We start from the raw sequence: 24,024 nt of genomic DNA on the forward strand, positions 1-24,024 counted from the left end.
AATGCTCGGGTCTTGGCATCAGCTCGCACAGATTTTCCTCTTTGTCCGCCTTCGCCCCAAAATCCCTCTTTCGGCGATGGCCGAGGCGGCGCGACATACCGTCTCAGCTCAGATCGTCTTATCTCAGTCGTCACAGCTTCAGCGTCGAATCACAAGCTTCATCAAGCAAAGTGAGATAGGTGCCTGCCGAGAAGACACTCTTCTGCATTGTACGAGGCTGCCGCAGTAAGTCAGTGACGTGGTAAGGATGATTCAGCTACAACATGTCTCCCCAAGCAAGGATATGTATATATACCTTTCAATTTCGCCAGCATTTGTGTCGCAATTCATCTCGAGCTTTTCACTGTTCAAGTCATAACAATACAGCCAATCTTCCCGCACAGTAAAATCACACATCCGCCATGCCAGGAATCACGGTTTCGCCCATCACTCCGTCTCGACCCGGGCTCGGGGCACTCATCGACAACGTGGACTTGGAGAATCTCTCGGATGCCGATTTCGAGGCCCTCCGCCACGCCCTCTACACCCACAATGTCGTCTGCGTCAAGTCGCAGGCGCATCTCACCCCCAAGGGCCAGGCGGAACTGACGCGCCGCTTCGACCCGGAGGCCATGTCGTATGGCCACGGCAAGACCATTGACGCCAAGCGGTCGATCCTGCATCCCGACCTCAAAACCGTGCCTCACCAGCCCGAGGTCCAGGTCATCGGCAACGGTTTTGTGCCCGAGTACGAAGGGCTCGAGAACATCACCCTGAAGCACCCGCACCATCGCACGTTCCACACGACCGTCATCCCGGAGGACAAGGACCTGGATTTCACGCGCTTCTACCGCTGGCACATCGACGCCGCCCTGTACGGGGGCCTGCAACCACCGCTCGTGACGTCGCTGCTCGCCGTCAAGGTCCCCAAGGGCCGGACCCAAACCCTTCTCTACGACGACGGCAGCAACGACACCCTCCAGGTCCCGCTCGGCACCACCGCCTTCGTGTCCGGGTATACCATGTTTGATAACCTCAGCGCCGAGCAAAAGGAGTTCGTGCTCACCTCCAAAGTCGAATACGCCCCACACCCCTACGTCTGGATCTCGACTGCCAAATCGCGGCCGGACGGGCTGGGCATGGTCTCCGAGGGAAAGGAAGTGCCCGTCGACGAACTGCCGCCGGTCGAAAAGGCCACCGACGTGCAGATCCAGCCGATGGCGTGGCAGAACCCCGTGACGGGCCGGTTCGCCCTACAGATCCACCCGTCCGTCGTGCGCAAAATCCACCTGCGCGACGGCACCGTCATCGACGACCTGGCCAAGGTGAGGGAGATGGTGCACGACCTGCAGCGGCCCGGGATCGCGCCGCCGCTGGTGTACGCGCACGACTGGGAGGAGGGCGACTGCGTGCTGTTCAACAACCACGGCGTCTTGCACAGCGTGGTGGGCGCCTTCGACAAGGACGAGGTGAGGTTGTTCCGCCAGTGCAATCTGGCCGCGAGTCGGCCGCCGCTCGCGCCGGAGGTGCAGGCGTAGTCAAGTTACATGTCAGTATGGGGCTGCATGTATGATCAGACGGAGGAAATAGAAAAGACGGACAGATAGCTGGTTTGTGGTCACTTTAGCGTGTTTAGAAAGATGGTTTCAATCAAGACGGCTATTTTGCCTAGTGATACTCCTCAATGTTCTTCTCTACTCGTGGGACTCTGATCAAAGCAACTATCATTCCTAGTATTTCGTTGTCTCCGTTCCATTCAGAGGGCTAGTCGACAAGGGACACCAGCGGAAGGGGAGATCAGAGCATCAAGAAATGCATATTACCTAAGACCACCCTCGCCCAAGAGATTGGTCCAGCTTTTTTCTCCCAAACTGGCCTTGATTTCCCAAATGCGCTGAGGCTCACTCGTTTCCCAGATCCTCACCACATCACATCGAGGCTTCCCCGATGTCCCCGAGCAGGCGCCAATACTTTGGTCTACGGCTGGCGATCTGACACGACAGAGCCCAAGACACATCACGAACGAGCGAGGCTGAGGGCTGACAAAGGAGATGGGCGAGGTGGGTAGAGTAAGCGTCGAAGGCCAGGCGAGAAGCATCCGCGTTTCTTTGGCCGGTGGGACGGAGGAAGCAATGTCCATATATACCGAGCCCAGAACCTCGGGCCTTGACGAAGGCGCGAGAGTGCGAGAGCGCGAGACTTGTTCCTCCACTCCTCCCTCAAGAGGTCGGCCAGTGGGGGGTTTCGATCCAGAAATCCGTGGGACGGCGGGGACGCTGTCAAGTAAGGCGGTGGGACGTCCAACATGTCAGCCATCTTCTATTCACCTGGGTGTGTTCGACACATTATTATTGGGAGAACGGATAGATGGCACTCGGGTGTGTATCGGGGGGGGAGGGTAATCCTGATTGAGCATCGCCATCGCAGTAAAGCATCCAATTCAATGGATACCAGTCGTAGCGCTTCTACGCTGTGATAGCTCTGGGGTGCATGAAATCCCCGGCCAGTCACTAGGTACTAATGGTTACTCTCCTCCGCAGGCTGTATAACTACCTAGGTAACTATACCTTACACGAGGATCCCAACCCCGTTCCCTCCTCCCCGCAATTTCAGCCCAAGCAACAAACCGCGTAACCAAAAGCGTCTAAAGCCATCCGTCTCACACGAACCCGTCCTTTCCGTAACTTTCGTTGCCAGAGACACATGGACCAGAGAGAGCCTTGGTTTGCTTCGTTACTTGAACCCTAGCCATGCCCGCGCTGATGCGAGAGACACGAGCTGGACGCCTTAGGACATCCTCGATTGACTGACTGACTGACCGACTAACTGGATGATATAAAGCCCTCAATCAGCTCTTGTCTAGGCCCTTTGCTGACGGACGCCCTCGTCTGTGACGTCGGAATAACTACCGCCCAAGGACAGAGATCTATATACTGACAGCCGGCACGAGATCTCAGCTATACAAATACATTCCATCTCCCTCATCCCTCCGCGCGTTTGTCTGTCTTCGGCATCTCCAACCAACAGCGTCGAAGCAACTACCAGAAAATCCCATATACGGACACAATGGCGCAGCCCAACGGCCACGGCCCAAGCGCCTCCCCCTACGAGCTCTACTACAACCCCTTCTCCATCTGCTCGCTGATGGTGCTCTACACGCTGCGTGTTAAGGGCCAGCCAAAGACGCCCGCCGATGCGGTCGACCCGGAGGAGCGCTTCATCGACATCTACACGGGCGAGCAGATGTCCGAGGCGTACCTGGAGAAGCATCCCAAAGGCACGGTAAGTTGTGTTCTGGCTCTGACGCGGTGATGTTACGGCGGCCATGACATCTTGGGCTGGTTCGAGACTAATGTTCTGGGCTACTATTCTCTTCTCCATGATTCACTTTTTCACAGGACTGCGCGTGTGTTATCTTCTTCTGACTTGCCTCAACCGCTACAGGTCCCCGCGCTGCTCGCCCCGTCGCTCGGCGTCAAACTGATCGACAGCACGGACATCACCCGGTACCTGTGCGACCGGTACCCGAGCCTCGTGCCCGCGGCGCACCGGCAGACGATTGAATCCCTGCTCGCGGAACTACACGGCATCTCGTACGTGACCATCTCGTTCAAGCCCGAAGACCGCCGCACCGAGGGGGTCATGGAGGCCGTCCAGGAGATCATGGCCCGGCCGGACACGTCGCCGAGGTACCGGGAGATGCTGCAGCGCAAGTTCGACAAGTGAGTGCTTTGCCCTGTTCACTCCACGCGCATTTTCCGTCCCTCTATCATATGGGGGCTTGTGGCGTGCATTTGTTAGCAAATACCAACGCGTTGTCAATATCTAACGAAATCTCACCACAGCCACCGAAACAAACTCCAGACGTTCAAGGACAACAACCAATCGATCGCCAGCGTCGAGGCGGACTCGAGGGCCTACCTGGACAAAATCAGCCGGCTGCTCTCCACGCACGGCGGGGGACCACAAGAACAGACGTGGATCTTCGGCGACGAGGTCGGCCCCACCGCGCTGGACGCACACACGGTCGTCTTCGTCGCGAGACTGCTGGACGCTAAGCGCGCGCATTTGGTGCCCGAGGACGTGCTCCGGTACGGCAAGCCGAAGCTGCAGTCCACCGAGTGGTTAGGCATCACCAAGGGGAATCCCACGTTGCACACGCTCTGGGAAAAGCAGCAGCAGCAACAGCAGCAGTAGCAGAACGGGGGCATTGAGTAAGGGCATGCACGCACGCCGCTCAGACCAGGCTAGGGCTTGTCAGGTTGGGTTGGGCGGAGGGGTTGATCTACGAGGAAGATGGCTGAAACGCCAAGTTCGTCAATCCGTTGGGGAGAAGCAGCTGCTAGAATGCGGTGTCAAGTGAGTCAGCCAGACCGAACCAGGACGATTATTTTGTTTGGCGCCCTAATGAAGGAGGCTCCGAAAGCCACGAGGGCAGCAGGGAAGCAGGGTGTGTGAGCCTTGCAGCCTCCCACCGTCCCTCTTCCTCGTTCGGGTGTATGTCGATGTCTGCGCCAACGCCGCCTGGATTGCTAGATAGTTCCCGCTAGAAGAACGTCCTTTTGCTGGTGCATTTCCTGCCCCGTTCATGAGGTAGTCCGTCAATGAGACGACGCAAGACGCATACGAGGGTTCCCACCAACCCCGGATCTCGTCCGCGATTCGGGGGCTCGTATCCTGGGGCGTGATCCTGCGTGTGTGTTTCATCACGTTTTTCATGGCCTGGTTTCGCCTTCGCGCCCCGTCGGTGCGTTGCAGCCTTGCTTTGCCTTGTCTTGCCCGGCCAGGACTCAGGCAGGGCGTCCGGGGCGTTTCACCCACTGCTGCTCGTGTCCGAAATCCCAATTCCCATTTAAAATCCTCGTAAGGGAATTAATCAACCACTTAACACCAATGACAGGCTAGGTAGTGGGGGGGGGGAAGAAAGTTGGAAAAAATCATAGAATGGGTTTCGCAGTTGAGCCTCAGCCTCGTTGGGCGACCAGGCTCCCGTCGCTGGGTGGATCTCGGGCGGGCTGGTGGCCGCACATCCCGAATACGAAGGAAGTACTCTTCCCATCCCTTGGAGTGGCGTGGCTAAACCACAAGGTGAGAAGCCATGCAGGACAGGAGCGGCACGGGCACAGCAACCTGTCTGAACAAACCCTTCTGGAATGCACACTTGATTCATCCTCACACGTGCGAAAACGGCCTCTCCCCGCTGTCGGCTTAGATGGTCAGCCTTGCGCACGGGGCTGAAACTGGAGACCAGGGCTATGCCATGCTACCACTTCTCTCCACTCCCGCCTCTCCTATGAGGTTTACTGTATCCGTGGCTGTGTACTTTTTGACAGAATTGAACGGCTGCTGGTTTGTGGACAAGTCGAGGTGTTTCATGTCCAATTCATAAAAAATCGCTCACTCATATGGCAAAACGTTGCACATGGTGCAGAGCTGCAAGGATCTCCGTACATTCTTTTCTGCCCTGAGAAATCCCATTCGTCAGGATCCCAAGCAAATGTCATTCAACTCCTAAACGAATGCACTAGATGCTGGTGTGTAGCCAGCTCTGCTGCTCTGCAGCTGCAAACCCTGGAAAGCGACCGAAGTTGCCCATTTAACCTCGCCGAAAACAGTGCTGGCTTGGAGACGTTCCCCAAGTTTCGCTAAGCGGTTGGAGTGAAAGTGAGATCCCCAGGCGTGCATATGGATCTTACAACAAGGCTGGAAGCGGACTCAAACACCCAACAACACCCTTAACTAGCACCACAGCCTCTCCGCATACATCATGATCTCTAAACGAGTGCATCTGCCTCCCCGTAACTCCACAAAAAGCCTCAGTCCCCATGCTCTTCGTTCTGTGAGTCCGAAATCTCGACACCAGGAACAACCTAGACTTGCGGACTAGTCGAGTCAAGCACTAGCGCCACTCGACATGACAACTTGCACAGCGTTTTCTATGGCAGCTCGAACAGTGAGTGTTGTGTTTGGCAAGCATGGGCCCGTTTTCGCAGAAACAACAATACCAGTACTCGCTTTTCGGGCCATGGAGTTTAGGGGTACCAGACGGCGCAGAAACCGGCGGCAGGCCAGCATGGTCGGTGATATCATAGATGCCTTGGTCTTGGTCTGTTATGGTATTGGTCTCGACTGCGCTCTCTGACCCTGTGAAGTCGTGGGACAACACATCTGCTGGATATCCGTGTGTGTAGCTGCCACTTGGGGTTAATAGGCTTCCAAGGTCTCATGCCTGAGTCTCACTCACCACATGGTGGATTTTCGGAGGGTTGTTCCTGCGGTGGTAGCGGACTGGGTTTGCTTCAACCTTTTTGTGGATTCTCGAAATGAATGCGGTGGTGCAGTAGAAGGAGGTAGGTCAGTTCTACGAGGAAATCAGTGAAATTTATGTTTCTTCTTTGGCTGTGGCTATGGCACGAATGCCTTCCACCATTGTCAATTGCTGCGCCATGTCCAATGCGGTAAATCCAGAGGCTTCATTGCAATGTTCAACGTGATCTCTGATCAGGAGAGAATGCCTCTGGTACAAGTCCGCCTCGCCAGGAAGAATCCTCAGACGAGCAGGACATTGGTGTAAGAAACGGAGGCTTGAAGCCAATGTGAATGAAGTTATCATCGAGGTATTTCAATCGACTCCACATGTGAGAAATGGAGGCCCCTCTCCCAGGCAGGAAGGTAATTTGGCCCGTCTGGGCGAGATTGAGCGTGACGGGTCTCCAAGCCTCTTTTGCAGCAGCCGGCCAGGAACATCGTCAACGTCCCAAAGGCCATCCGCCAAAGAAGTGTTTGTAGTGGGCAGGAGCATTCCCTTGTTGAGACTTCACAGCTTCGGGTTGGCTGGAAGCTAGACCACCTCCTTTCAACACTAGCCGCGAGATAAGCCAAGTACAGATTTGGGAGGAGAGAAGGCAAGAGGGCAAGCGGTTCCATTCAGTTGCCTTTGGTTGCCTTCAGATGGTTCGCGTTTGCACAGCCGCAGGCTGAACTAAGGGCAAAGCAGAAACTTCGAGTAAGATTTCATCTCGCAATGTCGTACCGGTGTCACGACCAAAAGCACTGGTAGGATATGGGACAATATGGCGGCGACGACCCACATCCACCTTGTGAGATACCAGAGACCAGAGACCAGAGACCATCCAAGACAGGTTCCAGGCTTGTGGCAATGTCGAAAGAAAAAAGACTCATCTTTGTCTCGAACCATCGTGAGACGACATTATCCGGGCAAGAGCGCTCGAGGACCCATCATGGCTCAGCAGGGTAGGGCGTCCGGGCAAGGCCAACGACGGAGCACCCAGGCGATGTCTGGCACATCGTAAAATTGCAACATGTAATCAGCCAGTGACGTGAATGAGTTCGCCGGTCAGACGGATCTCGAAACGGAGTGCAGCAATGCCAGAGGAAATCAGCAGATAGAAGGTGAGGATGTGAAGTCGGGAGTTCAGCTTGTAAGGGGGCAAGGAGGCACAGGTTGAGAAGTGGCATCCGCAGTTGTTCTGATCCGCCGTATGCGTTGCTCTCTAGTGAGAACCACAACACCACGATGCGCAGAATATGGGACAGAACCGGACAACGTCGACATGCCATATCAGGTAACAAGGCTGCTCGGATTGGTAAGGTTTTGAAGACATTGACTAAGGGGCCGCTTGGTCCAATTTGAGCAGTGAGAATTGTAGAGCGAACGAGAATCAGACTTTTGAGGGGTATCAATTAAGTTATGTAGCTTCTGCCGAACAAGGGCAGTCAAATTGGGCGAGACCAGCCAGCGACCTCCCGCTCAAACAAAATGCATCAGAGTTTCTATACCTCCCTCCGTAGCACTTCCTCAACCTGTTCTGTATGTCCGTCTCGGCCATATGCCCTCGCTCTGCCGAGGCCACATCCGAGACGCTCCATCGCATCGACCAAGACCATCCATCACACAAGCCTTTTTGCAATGTCAATCCCGATACCCCGGCGAGCACACTTATTGACAGAAGGCCAATGGAAAATCACCGTCGAAGGGCCTAATTGCGGACACTCAATTTCAGAAAACTGTGGTTGATATATTCATGGAACCGCGGTGTTGGCGGAACGACGAACAGTCAATGGGGGAATCCCGCGGCATTGAAATCACGCGACTCAGCTCGGTCACTTGGCTTCTGGTTCTACCCGGTGATTTTTGCCCTTGCTGAGGATGGCGTCGATGATGTCCTGCGAGCATTTGTTCGCCGTATTCGCCGACAGGCGCTTAGGATTGGGGGTCTCGACGTCCGGCTCATTGTGGGACTCTACAACACTCTCCATTTTTGGCCTTAATGAAAGGGAGGTCCTCGATGAAGACCTCTCGTCATTTGTAGGAAGCTTTTCCGTCTTGGTCTCTGCGCTCTCTGTCGAGGCAAGGGACGGTACCAGCTCCAGAAGCCGAGGCGGGAGCATTGATGTGTTTTGAGGCAGTGATTTAGGCGAGGTATTCGGTCCTGAATTTGGTGAACTTGAGCCAGGAATGCCCGGTGTGACTGCTCGCGAGGGAATCATCGAGCTCATCGAGGCTGTAGAGGCTCTGCTGAGACTCGGCGTGGCTGAGACAAAGTCTCGCTCCTTGGTCAGGAAAGGATGTTCCAGTAATTGTTTGGCGGTCCATCGATCTTCAGGCACCCACGTGATCATCTTCTTCGCGAAATCAATAAATAAATCTTTCTCTTCCCCCTTCAGCCTCACAATGGAGGATTCAAATGTGTGTTCCTCGATGTAATCGGGAAACTTGAATTGGCCGTCCGCATCGAAATAGACTGGTGCCTTGGCACAGCGCTTGAGGAAATCTTTGGGTGGAGGACCTAGCAGGGCGATCATTAGACCTAGGTGCTGCTCGGGATGGTAGTGGCCAGGTTTCGTATCTATCCGATCAAATAGTCCAAAATGCTCAAACAAATCCCACAACATGACTCCCAGATTCCAGATGTCGGCCGGATAGGACCAACCGGCCTGTAAGATGACCTCGGGCGCCATAAATGCATTAGACTGGATAGGCTTCGTGTTTTTCTCGTCTCCCCATGCTGCCAGGCCAATGTCGGTGATCTTGGCGGATGCGATCACAGCCTCGTTCGGCGGCTCCCCAAAGTCACTGCAAGATGTGTAGATGACCCGGCCATGGCTATCGGGCGCCTTTCGGGGTGCCGGGTGTTCCACTTGGTGCTGTACAAAGTGGTCGAGAATGTTGGGGTCGCCCAGTCCCATCATGATGTTGTCGGCTTTCAGATCGGTGTGCACAACATGACACTCGGAATGCATGTAGTCCAGACCCTGTAACAGAGCCGGGAGCAAGACGCGGAGTTTCCCACAGCTGAATCGCCTGCCGGGGAATTTTTCCATGCACAAATCGATGGGTTCACGGAGAACATCGTACACGATGCACAAATGGTCGCCATGTTTTCCCTTGAGCTTGAAGGTGTCGAGCATGAATCGGACATGGCCATACCCCGGATGTTTGGGGTTGGCCGAGAATAGCTTCTGTGCAATCTCTCGTCGGCCTTTTTGGAAGTCTTCGCCGAGGGTGTTGACGTTAATTTTGATGGTGACATATTTGTGATTCCCGGCATTTCCGTCACTGTTGGGCAAAACCCCCACACATTAGACAATAACGTCACCAAGCTACTGCCATCAACGGGAGACTTACGCCTGGAGATCCCTGGCAAGCCAGACCGTGGCCGTCATGCCAAAGCCAAGTTTGACGAGGATTTCATAGCGATGGTGCAACACTTCACCCAGCCGCACCGGGTACCAGTGGTCTGGATTGTACTTGGGAAGAGTCTCCTCCTCGATCTGCTTATGGCCGGAGATGGTATCGCCCTGAGGATGTGGCGAAGTGTTCCGCGAATGCAATAGATTATTCAGCGTCTGTTTGTTATGGCTGTGTGCCCGTTTGAGCAAGTTGGGACGCATTGTGACGGAACGACGGCAAAGAGCAAGCGGATCAAGAAGGGATCACAGACAAAGATGGCGACGGTCGATTTCCATTGCTTTGTGCGAAAATAGGGAGGTTTCAGGGAATGGGCTCTGCGCTGGGGTGGATGATGGTCGTTAAATTTGAGTGAGGCTGGAGCACAGCTGAAACTTGTAGTTGTAGGCCGGCAGGGCGGATGAATCGGCTAAGGCGGCGAGGTCAAAATCGGACCCCGGAAATCCTGGTTCCAGGTTGCTGTTCAAGTCAGCCAAGGGTTCAGGAATGTACGACCAAGATCGTTGACGCTATCGGGCGAAGGCGGACAGGAGAAGGGGGGATGGCGAAACCTGGTGTGAGGGAAAAGAGGGTTCTGGAAGCCAGGTTCGCCAAATGCTATCAAAGAGTATGCGCGATGGGTTTTGGGCACATGGCCCAGGGCGCATTGTTATTCGCGAAAAGGAGAAAGAGGAAGTTTGATTTCTCAGACGATGGACGACGGGGGTGGTGGGTGACGGTGGGCTGTGACCCGGGATGAGTGATCGATCCTGGGAGGGCCGACGCGCGCCTCTTACGTGACCCAGCTCTTTTTTGGATGGTTCTCAGGCACCGAAGATGCAGTGCAAGGGTACGAGGTCTTGTGCTGGTTCGTGCTGATACTTGCTGCTTGAAGGGGATTGCGTGTGCCGTGCGTCAAAAATGCCACGGGAAACTCACCGATAGGGCAGAGGAGGATGGGATGGGCTGGGTCCGTGATGGGCGCTTGGGGGGGGCGAGGGGTTTGTGAGTCGCAATCGCAGTGCCAGCCTCAGGGCACGCGACGAGCAGGGGATGATGACCAACTATGGTAGTCAGAAGTCAGAAAAGGGAGCGGTAAAGATATCTGGGAGGAGTTGAAGGGTTGAAGGCAAGAAGTGAAGCTGAATGTCAATTTGAAAAAGACGTTGGTGGGCTGTCGACAGGTTAGCCGCTGATAAACAATTAGGTACGTGCGAAGGACCGTTTAGGGGACCGCATTAGGTACTACTTCCTTTGTTAATTAGTTGGGTCTGGAGCTTGGTTCGGGGCTTGGTTCACGGACAACCACCTGCTGGGCGGGCGCTAGGTGATTTCAGTTCCCCTAGGCGCTGGGCTGGTTAAAGCTTGGACGCCCAACAAAAAGGCCCCAGGGGGCCCAAGTGCCCGCAACTTTGTCAGCCAGCCCCCCGAGAGGTTCATCTCACGTGACCCACACACACACCGAGGGGGAACAGCTGCCATTTTTATCCCTCACACCAAAACGGCCCCCGCAGGCTCTTCCTTCTTGTGTCCTGTATCTCTCCCGCTCACCCGCTCACCCGCAAATAGCTCGTTCAAGGTTCAGTCCTACATCTGGTTGCGGCTTCTCACTTCTCCATCTCTTCTGTATCGACATCCAGTTCCTTCTCCACCTCCACGTCGTGAAAGGCCATCCAGCTACAGACCTGTCGGGTTTCTGGGCCCCCTCGCAGGCCGAGTCCATGCCGCCCGCTTGATCTCTGAGGATCACCCAAGATCACCCAAGATCTCATCGCATTTTAGTCACTCGCAGATCCTCACACAAGAACAGATCCGCATGGAACAGATGGAATATTCTCGGCCATGCAGCAGAGTCAGGAACCCATCATCTGGCCATCCACATGCTACCCCGGATGCACGCACACGCCTGGCATTTGCTCAACACCACTAGTCCAAAACATTTAACCCACAAGCCGGTCTTTTGCCGCGGTGTTATAGGTTCATCCTGATGAAGGCTGCGGCAAAATATCGCGCAACCACTCGTTTATTTCCTTGGTATTAATCCTGGACCTCTTCTCTCGTCTTCGATTTCTTGCGAGAGCGCAAATGACGCAACGGTTGTATGAGGCTAAGAAAGGGCCCTCGTGGGATCACCTCACCTCGTGTGGTAGGAAGTTCTTCCTATCGTTCTGGATGAAGATCGATTCTGGAAAGTCATGAGCAAAATATCCCTCATCAGGGTCACTGCAGCTCAAAGAGAGTGGTCGTCGCTTGTTGATTGAGGGGTGCTAATGTCACCAGACAAATTGTCAACGATGCAGCGGGCGTGCCCTGATGACGAAAACTCCTTGTAATCACCAAGACACAAAAGCAAGCAAGAAAGATAGACATTGACAATCAGCATACTTTGCTCAATCTTCTGCGCGAAACTTCTACCATGTCAGGAGAACAAGGATGGACTAATGGCGCGCCATCGTGGGTGATAGGGCCAGGTAGGCGGCGACGTAAGGAGATGGTGATCGCAGGAGACCGCGAGGGAAAGTGAAAGAGCAGGAGATAAAAGGGTAACAAAGGGGTGGGCCGTATGCCCAGAAGAGTCTCCGCGTCCGGGACAGCAAGTGGAAAGACAGCCGGAGGGCAGATGGAAGATATCGCGTCGATACCCTGCGCCCTTTATCGATATCTCACGGATGGTTAGCGAGAAGCTACGACCCTAAGCCGGCGCATCGACCCAATCTTCGAGCCGATAGAGAACCTGGTGTTCAATGGAGGATATTGCGTGCTTGTTGCACAGCACTCAAGGACGCATAGCTTGCCACTACCGAGTCCTTTCCCCCCTGATGCGGCGGAAGAGCGGAGGAGCTTTTCTACTCCCTTCTCCCTCGCCCACGTATCATTGCTCTTCCCGCCTCCAAGCAGCCACAAGTATTCATCAGCATCAGTATCAGTTACCTGTTATCAGCATCCAAAGCTCCCTTACCTATCAGCACAGGAACAAGTATTTCAAACCCACCAACCAAGTCTCGCCGCAGAACGCCACGTACGCCGATCTTCACACCATCCATACCACGCCATGTCTCATGCCCATGCACGATAACCTCTCTACTTGTACAAGAATCCCACCGAGCCTGGAATTCTAGCAACTGATGGAAGCCCGGTACCGGCCTCGCTTGCCCTTTGCCATCAACCACTCGCAAATTTTGGGGGCCCTCTTGGGACACAAATGGCCACCTGAGGGTGCTGCGTCGAAGGCCGGTTTTCTCGATGACGTGACCCGTTCCTCGCGATCGTCCAATCCCGACAAGGCCGGTTTCGAGTCCGAGTCCGAGATTGTTTGTGCGACCATCATCTAGCCGCTCTTACTTCCTCCAACATCCTACACAGTACCTTGGTACCTACCTACCTTGGTACCTGACCATTCCCATTCCTACTTTCATGAGAACATCGCAAACGCAATGCGCAGAGTACCATTCCATATCCAGTACCCGCCACTCTGTACCCAGTACTTCCCCGATCCAACAAGAGCCGCCGTGTCCCCCTTGCACCCCACACATCCTTCCCACGCCGGACCTGGTACCAGCACAGACCCGGCGCCCCGGTCGTCGCGCGCTGCATACCGTACGGAGCATAGGTAGGTACCCAGGTATGTACGGGGCGATTAAAAAGCGGGCATTTCCCCCAGGGAGACAAAAATTGTGGTTTCTGAGAGAGCTCGTAGCTACTTGCCCAGTATATGAATAGGAAGAGGTTCTCCCCTCGTGCTCGTCATCGTGCTTGTCGTAACGCATGGTGCGACGTGTTGATTGTCAACTTGACAAGGACCGCCGCGTCGGAGAGACATTTGACCAGAGACGAGAAGGCAGTGCATTGGACAAGTTATACAACGCAACAAGCCGATCGCTCTGCTTAGGACCAGCACTCAACGATACCGAGCCACCGCTCGCAAGCTGTGTGTCCTTGTTCTGCTGAGGACTACCTCTACCTCTACCAAACCACCCTTCAAGCCCTTCTCCAGCGAAAAAGTCGGACCCCCTCCCCCTCGTCACTCAATTTCCCTGCGCGCCTCCCTTCCCAGGCTAGGACCACCACCACCACCACCACCACCACCACCGCACAAGACCGAAAGATGGGATTCTTTCGCTACCTCGAATACTTCCTCGCGCGGCTCCTGTACTCGCAAAAGGGTCGGGACGCCAAACTGCTGACCCGCTCGGCCGTCTTCGCCGGCGCCCCGCAAAACGTCCAGATCACGTCGCCGACGCTGGGCGGCTCGCCCGCCCGCCTCGCCACGGAGCACTCGCAGTTCGGCAGCTCGCGGTTTCCGGACCTGGCGTGGTCGCTGGACGGCGACGCGGCCAAGGGCGGCGGCGACGTCAAGGAGTGGCTGCTGATCTGCGAGGACCCGGACGCGCCGCTCCCGCTCGTGCCCAATCACGGCCTCTACTACGCCATCCCCGCGACCAAGACGTCCGTCGGCCCCGAGGACTTTGCGGTCGACAGCTCCAAGCCTGCGTCCCCGGACGAGCCCGAGGCGAAGTGGCTCGCGGGCGGGTTCCGGCTGGGCAAGAATCTGCGAGGCACCCTCTATTCCGGCCCGCGCCCGCCCGTCGGCCACGGCGAGCATAGGTACTTTTTCCAGGTGGTGGCCTTGAAGGACAGCTTGGACACCAAGAAGATGAAGCCCGTGGCCACCAGGGACGACGTGCTCAGAGAGATGCAGGGCAAGATTTGCGGATGGGGGGAGTGGATCGGAATCTTTGAGCAGAAATGGTAGGACGACGAGACAGCTAGGGAAGCGAAGAGGGACTGAGAGGCGTCAATTGCTGCTCCAAATGGAGCGCTGCTGGATTTGCAAACTATCGGTGTGTAATCGTCGCGTCAGTATTAGAGTCCTCGCCTCTCCTTTCCCCAATCAACCGAAATCCAAACTCTGCCGCTTTGATTCGTATCGTAACAATACCCAATGCCCGAAACATGTTATTCATACATTCTTCCTTACCCCAATCATATCGTGGCAATCGGACCGTCGGTCCATATAGAAGAGAAGACGTCGTCTGTGACAGGCCAGCCAAATTCGGTCAGCATCGGATCGTCCAAGAAGGTCGAGTAATCGGGCTTCGCTGCCACCGGCATCGAGCCATCATCCGGAGCAGCCGAATTCGAGTCGTTGGCGGCCTCAGTGCCCTCTGTTGCACATCAGTAATGTGTTCCCTCGGGCAATGAGATACACTTACCTGTCCGATTGTCACTAAGAGGGGGCGGATAGACACCCATGAAACCCCCAAACTCTTCCCTCCACCAGACAATACCATCCAAAACGACACTGCCAATCAGACGGCTCCGGATACGTAACGCAATCACCTCAGTCCCGTTAGGTCTCTTGAAGACGCGAGTACTATTCCAGAGCTGGGTCAAAGCAACACCGTTGCGAGCTGGCAGATCATCATTCTGCACCGACATGCGTTTGTGTAGGCTGATCCCCAAGAAGAGCGCGGTCTTGGCCCTCTCAACGTCGATGTACCGGCTGAGAGAGGTCTTGAGCAGCCGTAAGAGCACGTGGCAGGTCACCATCAAGCTATAAAAGAAGTACAGCCCCGCACCAGATAGACAAACCTGCCCGGACTTGTCCAACTTGTCGAAGGACTCAATCACCTGGCAACACGACGCACAGAGGTCGTAAAGCGTACTCGGGTCGTGGGCCGTGGGGGACTTGTATAAGTTGAAGGCATGGATTATGAGCGTTGCAATGTTCACGTAGAGTTGGTCAAGGTCTGCAAGACGGTTAGTCGCGAAACGGGTCAGATGGATTCTTGTTACCAGAAGAAGGCTCCAATGCAACACTGGATATCTGCGCCTGAAAGATGCTCAATAGCGAATCCAGCGACCTTTCTTGGTCTGCAGTCATTCTCCAGAGCCCGTTTTGCGAGACGGCAATGCAGCACCTCGTGACCACATCCTGCAATTTCAATTCAAACTTCAAGTTTGACGATATCCTCTGAAAGAGCGCGCGTCGCTGTTCGAGATCGTGCGGCACATCCAGCATCGGTGTCGGCGGGCTTCCTTTGAAGCAGCAGCCCCTGGGGAAAAAAAAAACAAGCATTAGTCGGTGCAATACAGGTACCAACATTGGTCCAAAGCGTACCGCTGGTAGACAAGTGTACAGTATCCCCAAGTCTCGGCACGAATCTTCAGTTCGTCTTCGGTAAGTTTGACCGGGTTTTTGCAGAACTCGTGACTTGCGACTGGAACATGCAATCCGATTTGCATGGCCATGTGTAACACGGCAGCACTAAGCGGGTAGGTCATGTCGTGTCCGTTGCCTGATTTCGGGAACGGCCAATACAGGATCAGCAGCAAGGCTTGCACAACGGGCAAAGTGATGGTCGCGTTGAGCGACATCAACGCCATAGTCTTGATCTTGGCTGGCAAAATAGAGATTAAGGTTGGGTTTCTCGAATAGGTACGACACGAGACCCCGATGATAGCCCAAAAGAGTAATGGAGAGAGGTTGTAATATCCGTTCGGTGGAAGTGTAGGATCGAGAATCGGAATGAGACCGGCGTACTCGCGGAAATACCTGCAGAATGCTTAGAAGGTCATTCACGATGCCACCCAATACACCTACAGCTGAAACATGGCGTCGATATCTTTGGAATCCACGGATTGTCCTTCCAGACACCTTGGCAGGGTGCCTGAAGGCTGATAGTCATGGGCGAGACTTTCCGGAGTCTGCAGTGATTCGGCGGCCGCCTGAGAGAAGGATCGAAACGAGACTGGCGCGATTGCTGCATCTCTAAAGAACGGCGCGACCGAGGCCAGACGACTTTCGGACTCGGCGTTAGCTGTCCGCAGGTCATTAACAGCTGCCCACGAGGATTGTGGCAAAGGCGCCGCTGCCTCAGGATGGTGGCTCGACGATCTGAGGCGCTCCTGAAGCTCATCCGTCCGATGCTCGAGTTCAGACAGCCTCCTATGGACACGCGCTAGGTCAGCATGAGGCTGGTTGCAGGTAGGAAAGCGAGCAGTCATGCGTACTTGCGCTTGTGCTCTCGTTTGAAAGGCTCGGAGATGATGCACTGTCTGTTCATTTTCCGGCATCTCGTACACGGCTGGTCGGGATCGAGGTATGCATCGCAACGAGCCTTTCACGCCAACGGCGTTCAGTTAGTCGTGGCGCACACAAAGCATACGCGTCAATGTCCATACCTTCTGCTGCCGACATTCTGTGCACGCTCTCTTGATCACTTTCCCATCGGTTCTGTCTGGTGGATTAGGAGGCAACCTCGTGGGTGAAGGGACGCGGTGGTCGGACTTACGGGGTGGTCTCAACTTCGCTCATTTTACGCGTCTTCTCCAGGGCACGGGCATCGAAGGGCCTTGCTGAGGTCGTAAGAAGTAGGTTCAAGTATCGCTCACAGCACAAGACATGGACGGCGACATTGAAGTGAGGGTCAAAGATCAAAGGTCAAAGGTCAAAGAAAATGAGACGGATAAGTTGACTTCCGGGGCGGTCGAAGCTGCCTTTGCCGAGAGCGTCGGAGGGGGACACAAGGGGCGCAGGGGGCGCAGGAGCCACAAGGGCCACCACGGGATTGCATAATGCCAGTCGCCGGACCATGCCGGCTGGATGCGCCGAGCCTCCGGGATTACAGGGCACGTGCATCCGCCCAGTCCGACTATCATACTCCGACTTGTTATACCCAGCGAGGTAATACAGCCTCGTCTGGACCGCAGCATGCAGAACACAGATACAGGATGCGAGCCGCCAGATGCCACAGGAGCCAGCTTCAGATCGTCACATCTGTTGCGCGTCAATTCCAAACTGCGCGTGGTCTATATATATCACACCAGGTCATTCCGAGATCGTCACAGTCGTCTTCATCAACAGAACAGGTGCAGGTGCGTGTGTAGAATACAAAGCCCGAGAAATGCAGCAGACCCGCAGTCTGACTGCATCATCCCGACAGAGAGACCGTTGCCGTCTCCCAGCAAAACTTCCACTCTCGTTCCAATCTGGTGTGTAACAAGAATTTCTGCAGGCCCCCGCGAATGGAGTCCCATCCAGCCACCGGGGAGCCCAGGGCCACAAACTTGGCCATCACTTCCATCTGCAAGTAATGCAGCTGGCCTCGCCGAGCCGCATTCGCCGTCACGAGAGCAAGCCACTCCCATAAATCTCTGTCCCATGACTCTTCGAAAACCCAGAAACGTAGCGCATCCCCGAGCTCTTCGACGATTCGACGATATCCGGAGCATCGACAGGTCCAGCCTAGAAGGTTTGCATAGTAGATGAATACAGCTTTGCAGATTGCCCTTTCCACATTATGTCCCGGTGTAGAAACTCGACATAACTTCATGACTTGAGCACTTTGCAGTCGCGGGTCGAGGCTCATTAGGAAGACCTGATCTTCCTTCGATGGGGCCTCGGACCCTGGGTTTCGGTCGATGAGCTTCGTCCAACGCACAGTATTTGCGAGAATAGAAAGGGTGTCATAAGATAGGTGGCCATCTGCCGCCACGGATTGGAATCCGACGGTCAATGCCGCAACGGTCTTGGTTATTGCCGGCAGAAATGGCTGGCTTGGGTAGCGCAACTGAATTCCGCCAGATTCAGGATCGTGTTCGGCGATATGGTTGCCGAATATCAGCAAAGCGTTGGATTCGGCCCTGTGCAGCACCGTCAGATCTCATCTGCAGTCGGGAGCTGGGAAGTTCGTAAGACATACCAGGATACAAATGAGAACAGAGAACCTCCGAATGCCTCCATGGTGCTTGCAGCAGCAGCTTTAACCATCTTCCTGAGGCCATTCAAGTGCGCTTCATAGGCGTCGACATCCAAGAACACATTCTGTGTTGATTAACAAGGTCCAACCAAGTGGAGCAATCAGTCCTTACATCAATGATCATGAGGAAGACTGTTGCAAGAATAACAGCTTCGTCAACGCACCCCGAGTTCAACTTGGTCCGCATTCCATTGAGTGCCTGCCCCTTGTGATAAAGCGACCAGTTGCACATCCTTGTCTGGAAATTTTGACCTGCTGCCCGGAAACTCAGGCAAAGCGCCACAGAGGCTTCGAATAGCTCGACGTGTTGGAGAGCAAAGGGGAAAGTGTCCCTGATGAGAGGGTTGTCTTTTGTCTGGTATTGGAGGCCAGGTCGCTGCGAGGGCGCCCAGTTGTGTATAACTGAGTCGTATTAGCAAAGGCTTGTGGAGGCAGGCAGGGGGAGAATACAGTGATCCATCGCTGTGACAACTTCATCGCCCTGGCGGACTGGTACAGAGTCAAAGGGGTCAAATAACTGCGACGTCGGCTGTCGAGCAAGTCTAATCAGATCTGCCGGGCTCTCGCCAATCACACCCTGTTTGCTATCGTATGATGAGGACGTTGGTGATCGACGCCGCCATTTCTCATGGCTCGGGGTGGAATTTGAAAAGGAGAGCGTTTGAGTTGAGCCGGACTGGCTGCCTGGGGTGTGCTTTTGTTCTGATTTACGGTCGACATCTGCAGCTGATACTGGTTCGCTAGCAAAGACCGAGTCTGGAGAAGGGTCACACTTCCATTGAAGTATTTCATTAGGTTTCTCTGGCTCCTGCTTGATAATAGCCCCAGCGTCGGATGGCTCCTTCGATGAAGAACCTCCCTCACTGCTCTTGTCACTCCCTTTGCGCTGCGGCTGCCCCGGCTTGGCCACCGGACCGGCTTTCTTGCGCCAATATGCCACCCGGGCGGCGTGGGCTCGGGCTTCAGAGTGTTGGAGTTCTTGAAGGCGGCGTTTGTTGGGCTTTGCATGGTCCTTGAAGGTTGATTGATTGTAATTTACCAGAGTCGGCATGGCGCTGCTAATGACAAGCGTCAATGCTCATACTGGGCAGATCAATGTGTCGGAGTGAGCGCTTTTCGCTCCACGTCTGGGTGAAAGTCGATAAGCCAGCAATCATGGCCTAGAAACAGCAACTGAATAGGCCAGCCAGGAAAACTGAGCACAAATAAAGGCTGTCTCGTAATAATCCTGCGGTTTTGCGAATTGACGACCAACCGTCCGGGAACTCCAAAGTCCTCGGTGGGGGATGGGTTGAAGCTTAGTTGGTGGCGGTAAGTCGAGACCAGAGACCTTTCCCGGCAAGCGAGATGCAGCCCGCCTCGCTAGTCCAGAGGAAATTGAAGATACGGGCTCTGTGAGAGGGTTCTGGGCAGCGCTCAAGAGATTCCACGATACTGATGCGACACTTTTGGGTGTGAGTTCTGTCGTTGGAAGAGTGATATTGTCGCCGACTCCAGCCAATTCTTTCCATTTGCTAGTTCTTTCCGGTCATGATAGTGCAGCGTCTGGACAACCGACGACACAAGCGCATGCGGGAGCAGTGCGCATCACCATAATCGAAACAAGGGAGTGAGAACTTAGGTGAAAGCAAAATGGTGCTCGAGAAACTCAACGCAAACTCCGCAGCCCCGGCATCGTCTCTTGCCTAGTTCAGCCACCAGGCAGTGCCAACCATCAGCCCTAGTGGTGTTGCAGACCGAATCTTTTGACGCTGTCGGACCCCTAGCGACTTCCCGTGTGCCTGTCTACTGGCGATGATCTTGCCAGGTAGGGTCGCAGGGGCTTATGTACTGCAGATCGTCGGCTCCGTGGTCATCAAGGTCCAGGTTCGGGGTCTCGAGGTAATCAAGGCTGCGCTCTTCCGGTGGTCGTCGTATGATTGGTAAACTGGTGTGCTTCTGGGTAGGTATTGATCCTCAGAGACGTGGATATCGCAACTCATGGGCATTTGGAGATCCTGCAGCACAATACAGTGAGCAATGGCTTGTCTGAAGGGGAGAAAGAAGTGCGGAGCCTTGACATGCGAGGGGGGAGGCCTAGTGCCTTATCGATAACGATAGTCGGCGCCTATTGTCACCGACTGCGAACTTTTTTTTTCATGTCCATGCATCACCCAGTTTCCAGACAGGTGCGGCGCACACAACACACGAACAATGCCTTCTACGGCTCCCGTTGCAAACTAACACAATGATATAGATGCTGCGACATCGTGCGATCCCCTGACCATGGATATTCACAGGTGCCGCTTTGTGCAGTATCCTCCGCAGCCGATTAACGCTCTCGCGTTTTCTCACTCCTCGAATCCAAAGAAAAAAGCTCCTGCTGATCTGCGCCTGGCCCTGGGTCGAAACAACGGCGACATTGAGATATGGAATCCTCAAAATGGTCTCTGGGTGCAGGAAACCATTCTAGAAGGGAGCAAAAACGCAACAATTGAACAGCTCGTGTGGACCCAAGACCTAGTCTGGGAAGAGGTGAATGACACCAATGCGCCGAAGACTTCAAGGGGTCCTTTACGGCTATTTAGCACTGGCGGGTCGACCTCAGTGACGGAATGGAATCTCAATACAGGGGCTCCCAGAAGTAAGGCGGAAGGAAATTTTGGGGATATCTGGTGCTTCGCGGCACAACCTCAACTCCAAGATGCGAAAACCTCAGAAGCCCTCGAGGGTGGCGCAGGGTCACAACTACTGGCAGCTGGGTGCTCCGACGGAACAATCATTCTCTTCTCCACCGAAGACGACGACTTGCGCTACCTCCGACCTCTAGCACAACCTCCCGTAAAGAAACCCAAAGTCCTCAGCTTGGTGTGGCGTGACCGCAACACCGTGGTTGCTGGATATGAAGACAGCACGATCCGCGTCATTGATGTTCCGAGCAGAATAATCATGCGAAATATGAGTTTGGGAAAGCCAATAGAGGGCAACAACTCTGTCGTCTGGACTGTCAAATGCCTCCCTGATGGGACGATCGTCTCCGGCGACTCATCGGGTGAATTGAAGGTCTGGGACTCAAAGAACTACTCTTTGGTCCAGCGACTAAAAAGCCACAAAGCCGACATCCTCGACATTGCCATGAATGCCTCTGGGGACACGATTTTCTCAGTTGGTGTTGACCGGAGGACCGTGACCTACAAGACGGTCCCTCTGCATTCTGGAACACAGAAGACGAGGTGGGCCGAGGTCTCCCATAAAAGGTTCCATCAACACGACGTCAAATGTGCAGCCAGCTTTGAGAGTATAGAGTTGAGCATGCTGGTCTCGGGAGGCATGGATGCTCGACCTGTCGTCGTCCCCATACGCCGCTCACAGACCGAGTATCATCGTGGTCTTTCCCACCTCCCCCAACGATCACAGATTTCTGCTTCCAAAAATTCACGGATGTTCATTTCCTGGTGGGACCGCGAGATTGTGGTTTATCATGTGCGCAAATTTTCGAATCTGCCACCGGCCGGTGTAGGCCCTGAAGGAGCCATGGAATCGTGTTATGACACACTTACAAGGCTTGTCATCCAGGACGACGAGAGCATTCAAGATGCACAGATCTCGCGAGATGGACGACTGATTGTTGCTGCAACCATCAATAGCGTCAAACTGTTTCAACTACGAAAGACTCAAGTCTCGGGTAAAACATGTCTGCGGACCCGACAAGTTGAACTTCCACCTTCCATAACCCGCCTAGGTGCAAGGAGAGCAGGCTTCTCGCCAGACGGCAAGTGGCTGTGGTGTGTTCGAAAAGATAACGCTGTGGTCATGCTAAAGCTTGTTCCTTCGGTCGACCCGAAAGAGCGTCCGGCAATTCATGAGAAAATTGTCAAGCTCTACCGGCAGCCCCGAAAGACGGCGCAGTCTGCACTCGGAAACTATCTCCAAATCATCAATCAAGTCGCGTTCTCGACAGACAGTCGTGTTCTCGGTGTGGGAGACCTATCAGGCAGCATCGACGTCTGGGTGCTTGAAGGTCACGAAGACGTCAACTTCATCCACGACGCAGCACCTGATTCCTCTAGCAACTCATCTGGGTCTTCCTCCTCCTCTACAAACTCGGACGATGAAGACGACGACTCGTTCTCGCCCGTCATCCACGGCCAAAAGTGGATTCGCAACCCATCTGGTTCCCGCCTCCCACAACTTGACTCCTCGATCCTCGCGCTGACATTTCGACCTTCACATACCATCACCAAGTCATCATCACCAGGTACTCACGATAATCGGGGTCTACACGCAACGCGCCGTAACCCGCACCCTGTCAGCCGTGCACTCGCTGACGAGGCGAATGCTAAACTCATAGCTGTCACTGCAAAACATCAACTCGTGGAATTTGACATCTTCACTGCCAAGCTGAGTGATTGGTCACGGCGGAATCCCTCTCGGTTTCTGCCACACGATTTCACCAAAATCAAAGACCGGGTTGTGGGGTGCTTCTGGGACTGCTCTGATAGGGTGAGCAAAGGGGAAAGGTTGTGGTTGTACGGATCCACCTGGATATTCATGTTTGACGTTTCGAGAGACTTATTGAAAGACCACCCGACGGGGGCAATAGGGGGCTCTAGGGCAGGGGAAGTCGAGAAAGCCGGACGATTGGGAAGATACGAAGTGGTGGAACCGCTCATAAAGGGAGGCGATGCTAATCGAAAACAACGAAAGCTACTCCAGCCCGCTGTCAACGGACAACGAGAGGGCGACAGAAGAGGCAGGAAGCGCAAGCGCAACACGGGAGCAGGGGACGAGATCCGGCTCGAAGAGCGAGAGGGCGGGATTGGGACTGAATTGCGCAGGTTCAAGAATGGCTCAGGCGATGATGCGGAAGTGGTTGATCTCGACATCAATAACACCGCGAACGAGATGGACTTGGATGATGAGCTGGATGAAGATGAAGGACAAGACGACGCTTTGGCCCTGATGAGACGGGGTGAGGAAGCGGGCAAGGACGAACAGACCACGGTGTCAGTCTCTGCGCAGAAGGCGCCCAGGATGTACTGGTCCACGTTCGAATACCACTCGATCCTGGGGATAGAAGTTATTGGGCCTGCAGAGCCCTCCCGTCAGACCGACAATGGCACCGCCATTGAAGTGGCCGCGCCCGAGGGAAAGGAGCCGGAAGAAAGCAGCCATCTTGGGGGAAATATGGAAGGGGGCTCCTGCGGGAATATCGAAGTCATCATCGTCGAGCGACCCATGCACGATGTTGAGCAGGGATCTCGCTTCGACGGCGGGCAGGAGTGGGATGTGTGAACCGTTATGGGGGATTGCTTCGCATGTACGCGAATGGACGAGATGCCTTGTTTCATGCAGCTCATTCGAGATGTGGCGGCCTACTGCTGAGATCCAATTTGGCTGTGGATTCTGTCTATTTGTGACGCCTGTTGTCAGGGACCTTGGTCCCGTACCCGGCACGAACTGTACCTAGGTAGATCTGTGTCGATACAACAAGCACAATTTCTCGATGATGACGATGATGATGATCAACTATAAGCACGACCGCAAAGATGAGGACGAGGGCAGGGACGAAGCTATAGACCAGGCAACGTCTATTGTCCATGTATAGTGCAT

General features: G+C 54.6%; 7 protein-coding genes across 8 annotated transcripts; 4 read left to right on the top strand and 3 right to left on the bottom strand.

Moving 5' to 3' along the window:
• The first annotated feature begins 122 nt into the window (after positions 1–122).
• PV07_06249 (uncharacterized protein) lies at positions 123–1,657 on the top strand. Its single transcript, XM_016393204.1, has one exon. The coding sequence runs from the start codon at positions 402–404 to the stop codon at positions 1,515–1,517; it is 1,116 nt and encodes a 371-aa protein (XP_016250723.1). The 5' UTR covers positions 123–401; the 3' UTR covers positions 1,518–1,657.
• Positions 1,658–3,045: 1,388 nt separating this feature from the next.
• Positions 3,046–4,412, top strand: PV07_06250 (uncharacterized protein; the record flags this gene model as incomplete). Its single annotated transcript, XM_016393205.1, has 3 exons — positions 3,046–3,261; positions 3,424–3,701; positions 3,825–4,412. 3 exons carry the CDS (start codon positions 3,046–3,048, stop codon positions 4,174–4,176), a joined length of 846 nt encoding a protein of 281 aa, XP_016250724.1. The 3' UTR covers positions 4,177–4,412.
• Positions 4,413–7,661: 3,249 nt separating this feature from the next.
• On the bottom strand, positions 7,662–11,044 carry PV07_06251. Of its 2 annotated transcripts, XM_016393207.1 has the most exons (3): positions 10,610–11,044; positions 9,629–10,150; positions 7,662–9,559 (listed from the first exon to the last, which is right to left on the bottom strand). In XM_016393207.1, the coding sequence occupies exons 2-3, from the start codon at positions 9,892–9,894 to the stop codon at positions 8,104–8,106; spliced, it is 1,722 nt and encodes a 573-aa protein (XP_016250726.1). In that variant the 5' UTR covers positions 9,895–10,150; positions 10,610–11,044; the 3' UTR covers positions 7,662–8,103. The 2 variants fall into 2 exon arrangements, with proteins under 2 accessions (XP_016250726.1, XP_016250725.1); XM_016393206.1 differs by having other exon boundaries at positions 9,629–11,044.
• Positions 11,045–11,221: 177 nt separating this feature from the next.
• On the top strand, positions 11,222–14,583 carry PV07_06252 (uncharacterized protein). Its single transcript, XM_016393208.1, has one exon. The coding sequence runs from the start codon at positions 13,776–13,778 to the stop codon at positions 14,421–14,423; it is 648 nt and encodes a 215-aa protein (XP_016250727.1). The 5' UTR covers positions 11,222–13,775; the 3' UTR covers positions 14,424–14,583.
• On the bottom strand, positions 14,265–17,149 carry PV07_06253 (uncharacterized protein). Its single transcript, XM_016393209.1, has 8 exons — positions 16,966–17,149; positions 16,856–16,907; positions 16,685–16,791; positions 16,275–16,619; positions 15,792–16,226; positions 15,467–15,726; positions 14,884–15,420; positions 14,265–14,835 (listed from the first exon to the last, which is right to left on the bottom strand). The coding sequence occupies exons 1-8, from the start codon at positions 16,986–16,988 to the stop codon at positions 14,654–14,656; spliced, it is 1,941 nt and encodes a 646-aa protein (XP_016250728.1). The 5' UTR covers positions 16,989–17,149; the 3' UTR covers positions 14,265–14,653.
• A 280-nt stretch (positions 17,150–17,429) lies between these two features.
• On the bottom strand, positions 17,430–20,457 carry PV07_06254 (uncharacterized protein). Its single transcript, XM_016393210.1, has 4 exons — positions 18,883–20,457; positions 18,545–18,834; positions 18,376–18,497; positions 17,430–18,316 (listed from the first exon to the last, which is right to left on the bottom strand). Exons 1-4 carry the CDS (start codon positions 19,481–19,483, stop codon positions 17,605–17,607), a joined length of 1,725 nt encoding a protein of 574 aa, XP_016250729.1. The 5' UTR covers positions 19,484–20,457; the 3' UTR covers positions 17,430–17,604.
• Positions 20,458–20,585: 128 nt separating this feature from the next.
• PV07_06255 (uncharacterized protein) lies at positions 20,586–23,995 on the top strand. Its single transcript, XM_016393211.1, has one exon. It carries the CDS (start codon positions 20,698–20,700, stop codon positions 23,704–23,706), a length of 3,009 nt encoding a protein of 1,002 aa, XP_016250730.1. The 5' UTR covers positions 20,586–20,697; the 3' UTR covers positions 23,707–23,995.
• Positions 23,996–24,024: the final 29 nt, after the last annotated feature.

Source organism: Cladophialophora immunda, assembly GCF_000835495.1.
Source record: "Cladophialophora immunda strain CBS 83496 unplaced genomic scaffold supercont1.3, whole genome shotgun sequence".
NCBI classification, from domain to species: domain Eukaryota; kingdom Fungi; phylum Ascomycota; class Eurotiomycetes; order Chaetothyriales; family Herpotrichiellaceae; genus Cladophialophora; species Cladophialophora immunda.

Excerpts from the sequence above, each read along its gene's own strand:
- PV07_06249 (XM_016393204.1), top strand. The coding sequence starts at position 402 with ATGCCAGGAATCACGGTTTCGCCCATCACTCCGTCTCGACCCGGGCTC.
- PV07_06254 (XM_016393210.1), bottom strand. The coding sequence starts at position 19,483 with ATGCCGACTCTGGTAAATTACAATCAATCAACCTTCAAGGACCATGCA. Across the intron at positions 18,835-18,882 it reads TGTCACAGCGATGGATCACT|TTATACACAACTGGGCGCCC; the intron begins GTATTCTCCCCC and ends AATACGACTCAG. Across the intron at positions 18,317-18,375 it reads CTGTTCTCATTTGTATCCTG|GGCCGAATCCAACGCTTTGC; the intron begins GTATGTCTTACG and ends GGTGCTGCACAG.
- PV07_06255 (XM_016393211.1), top strand. The coding sequence starts at position 20,698 with ATGGATATTCACAGGTGCCGCTTTGTGCAGTATCCTCCGCAGCCGATT.
- PV07_06252 (XM_016393208.1), top strand. The coding sequence starts at position 13,776 with ATGGGATTCTTTCGCTACCTCGAATACTTCCTCGCGCGGCTCCTGTAC.
- PV07_06253 (XM_016393209.1), bottom strand. The coding sequence starts at position 16,988 with ATGAGCGAAGTTGAGACCACCCC. Across the intron at positions 16,620-16,684 it reads AAACGAGAGCACAAGCGCAA|GAGGCTGTCTGAACTCGAGC; the intron begins GTACGCATGACT and ends GCGTGTCCATAG. Across the intron at positions 16,227-16,274 it reads ATCGACGCCATGTTTCAGCT|GTATTTCCGCGAGTACGCCG; the intron begins GTAGGTGTATTG and ends AGCATTCTGCAG.
- PV07_06251 (XM_016393207.1), bottom strand. The coding sequence starts at position 9,894 with ATGCGTCCCAACTTGCTCAAACGGGCACACAGCCATAACAAACAGACG. Across the intron at positions 9,560-9,628 it reads CTTGCCAGGGATCTCCAGGC|TGACGGAAATGCCGGGAATC; the intron begins GTAAGTCTCCCG and ends TTTGCCCAACAG.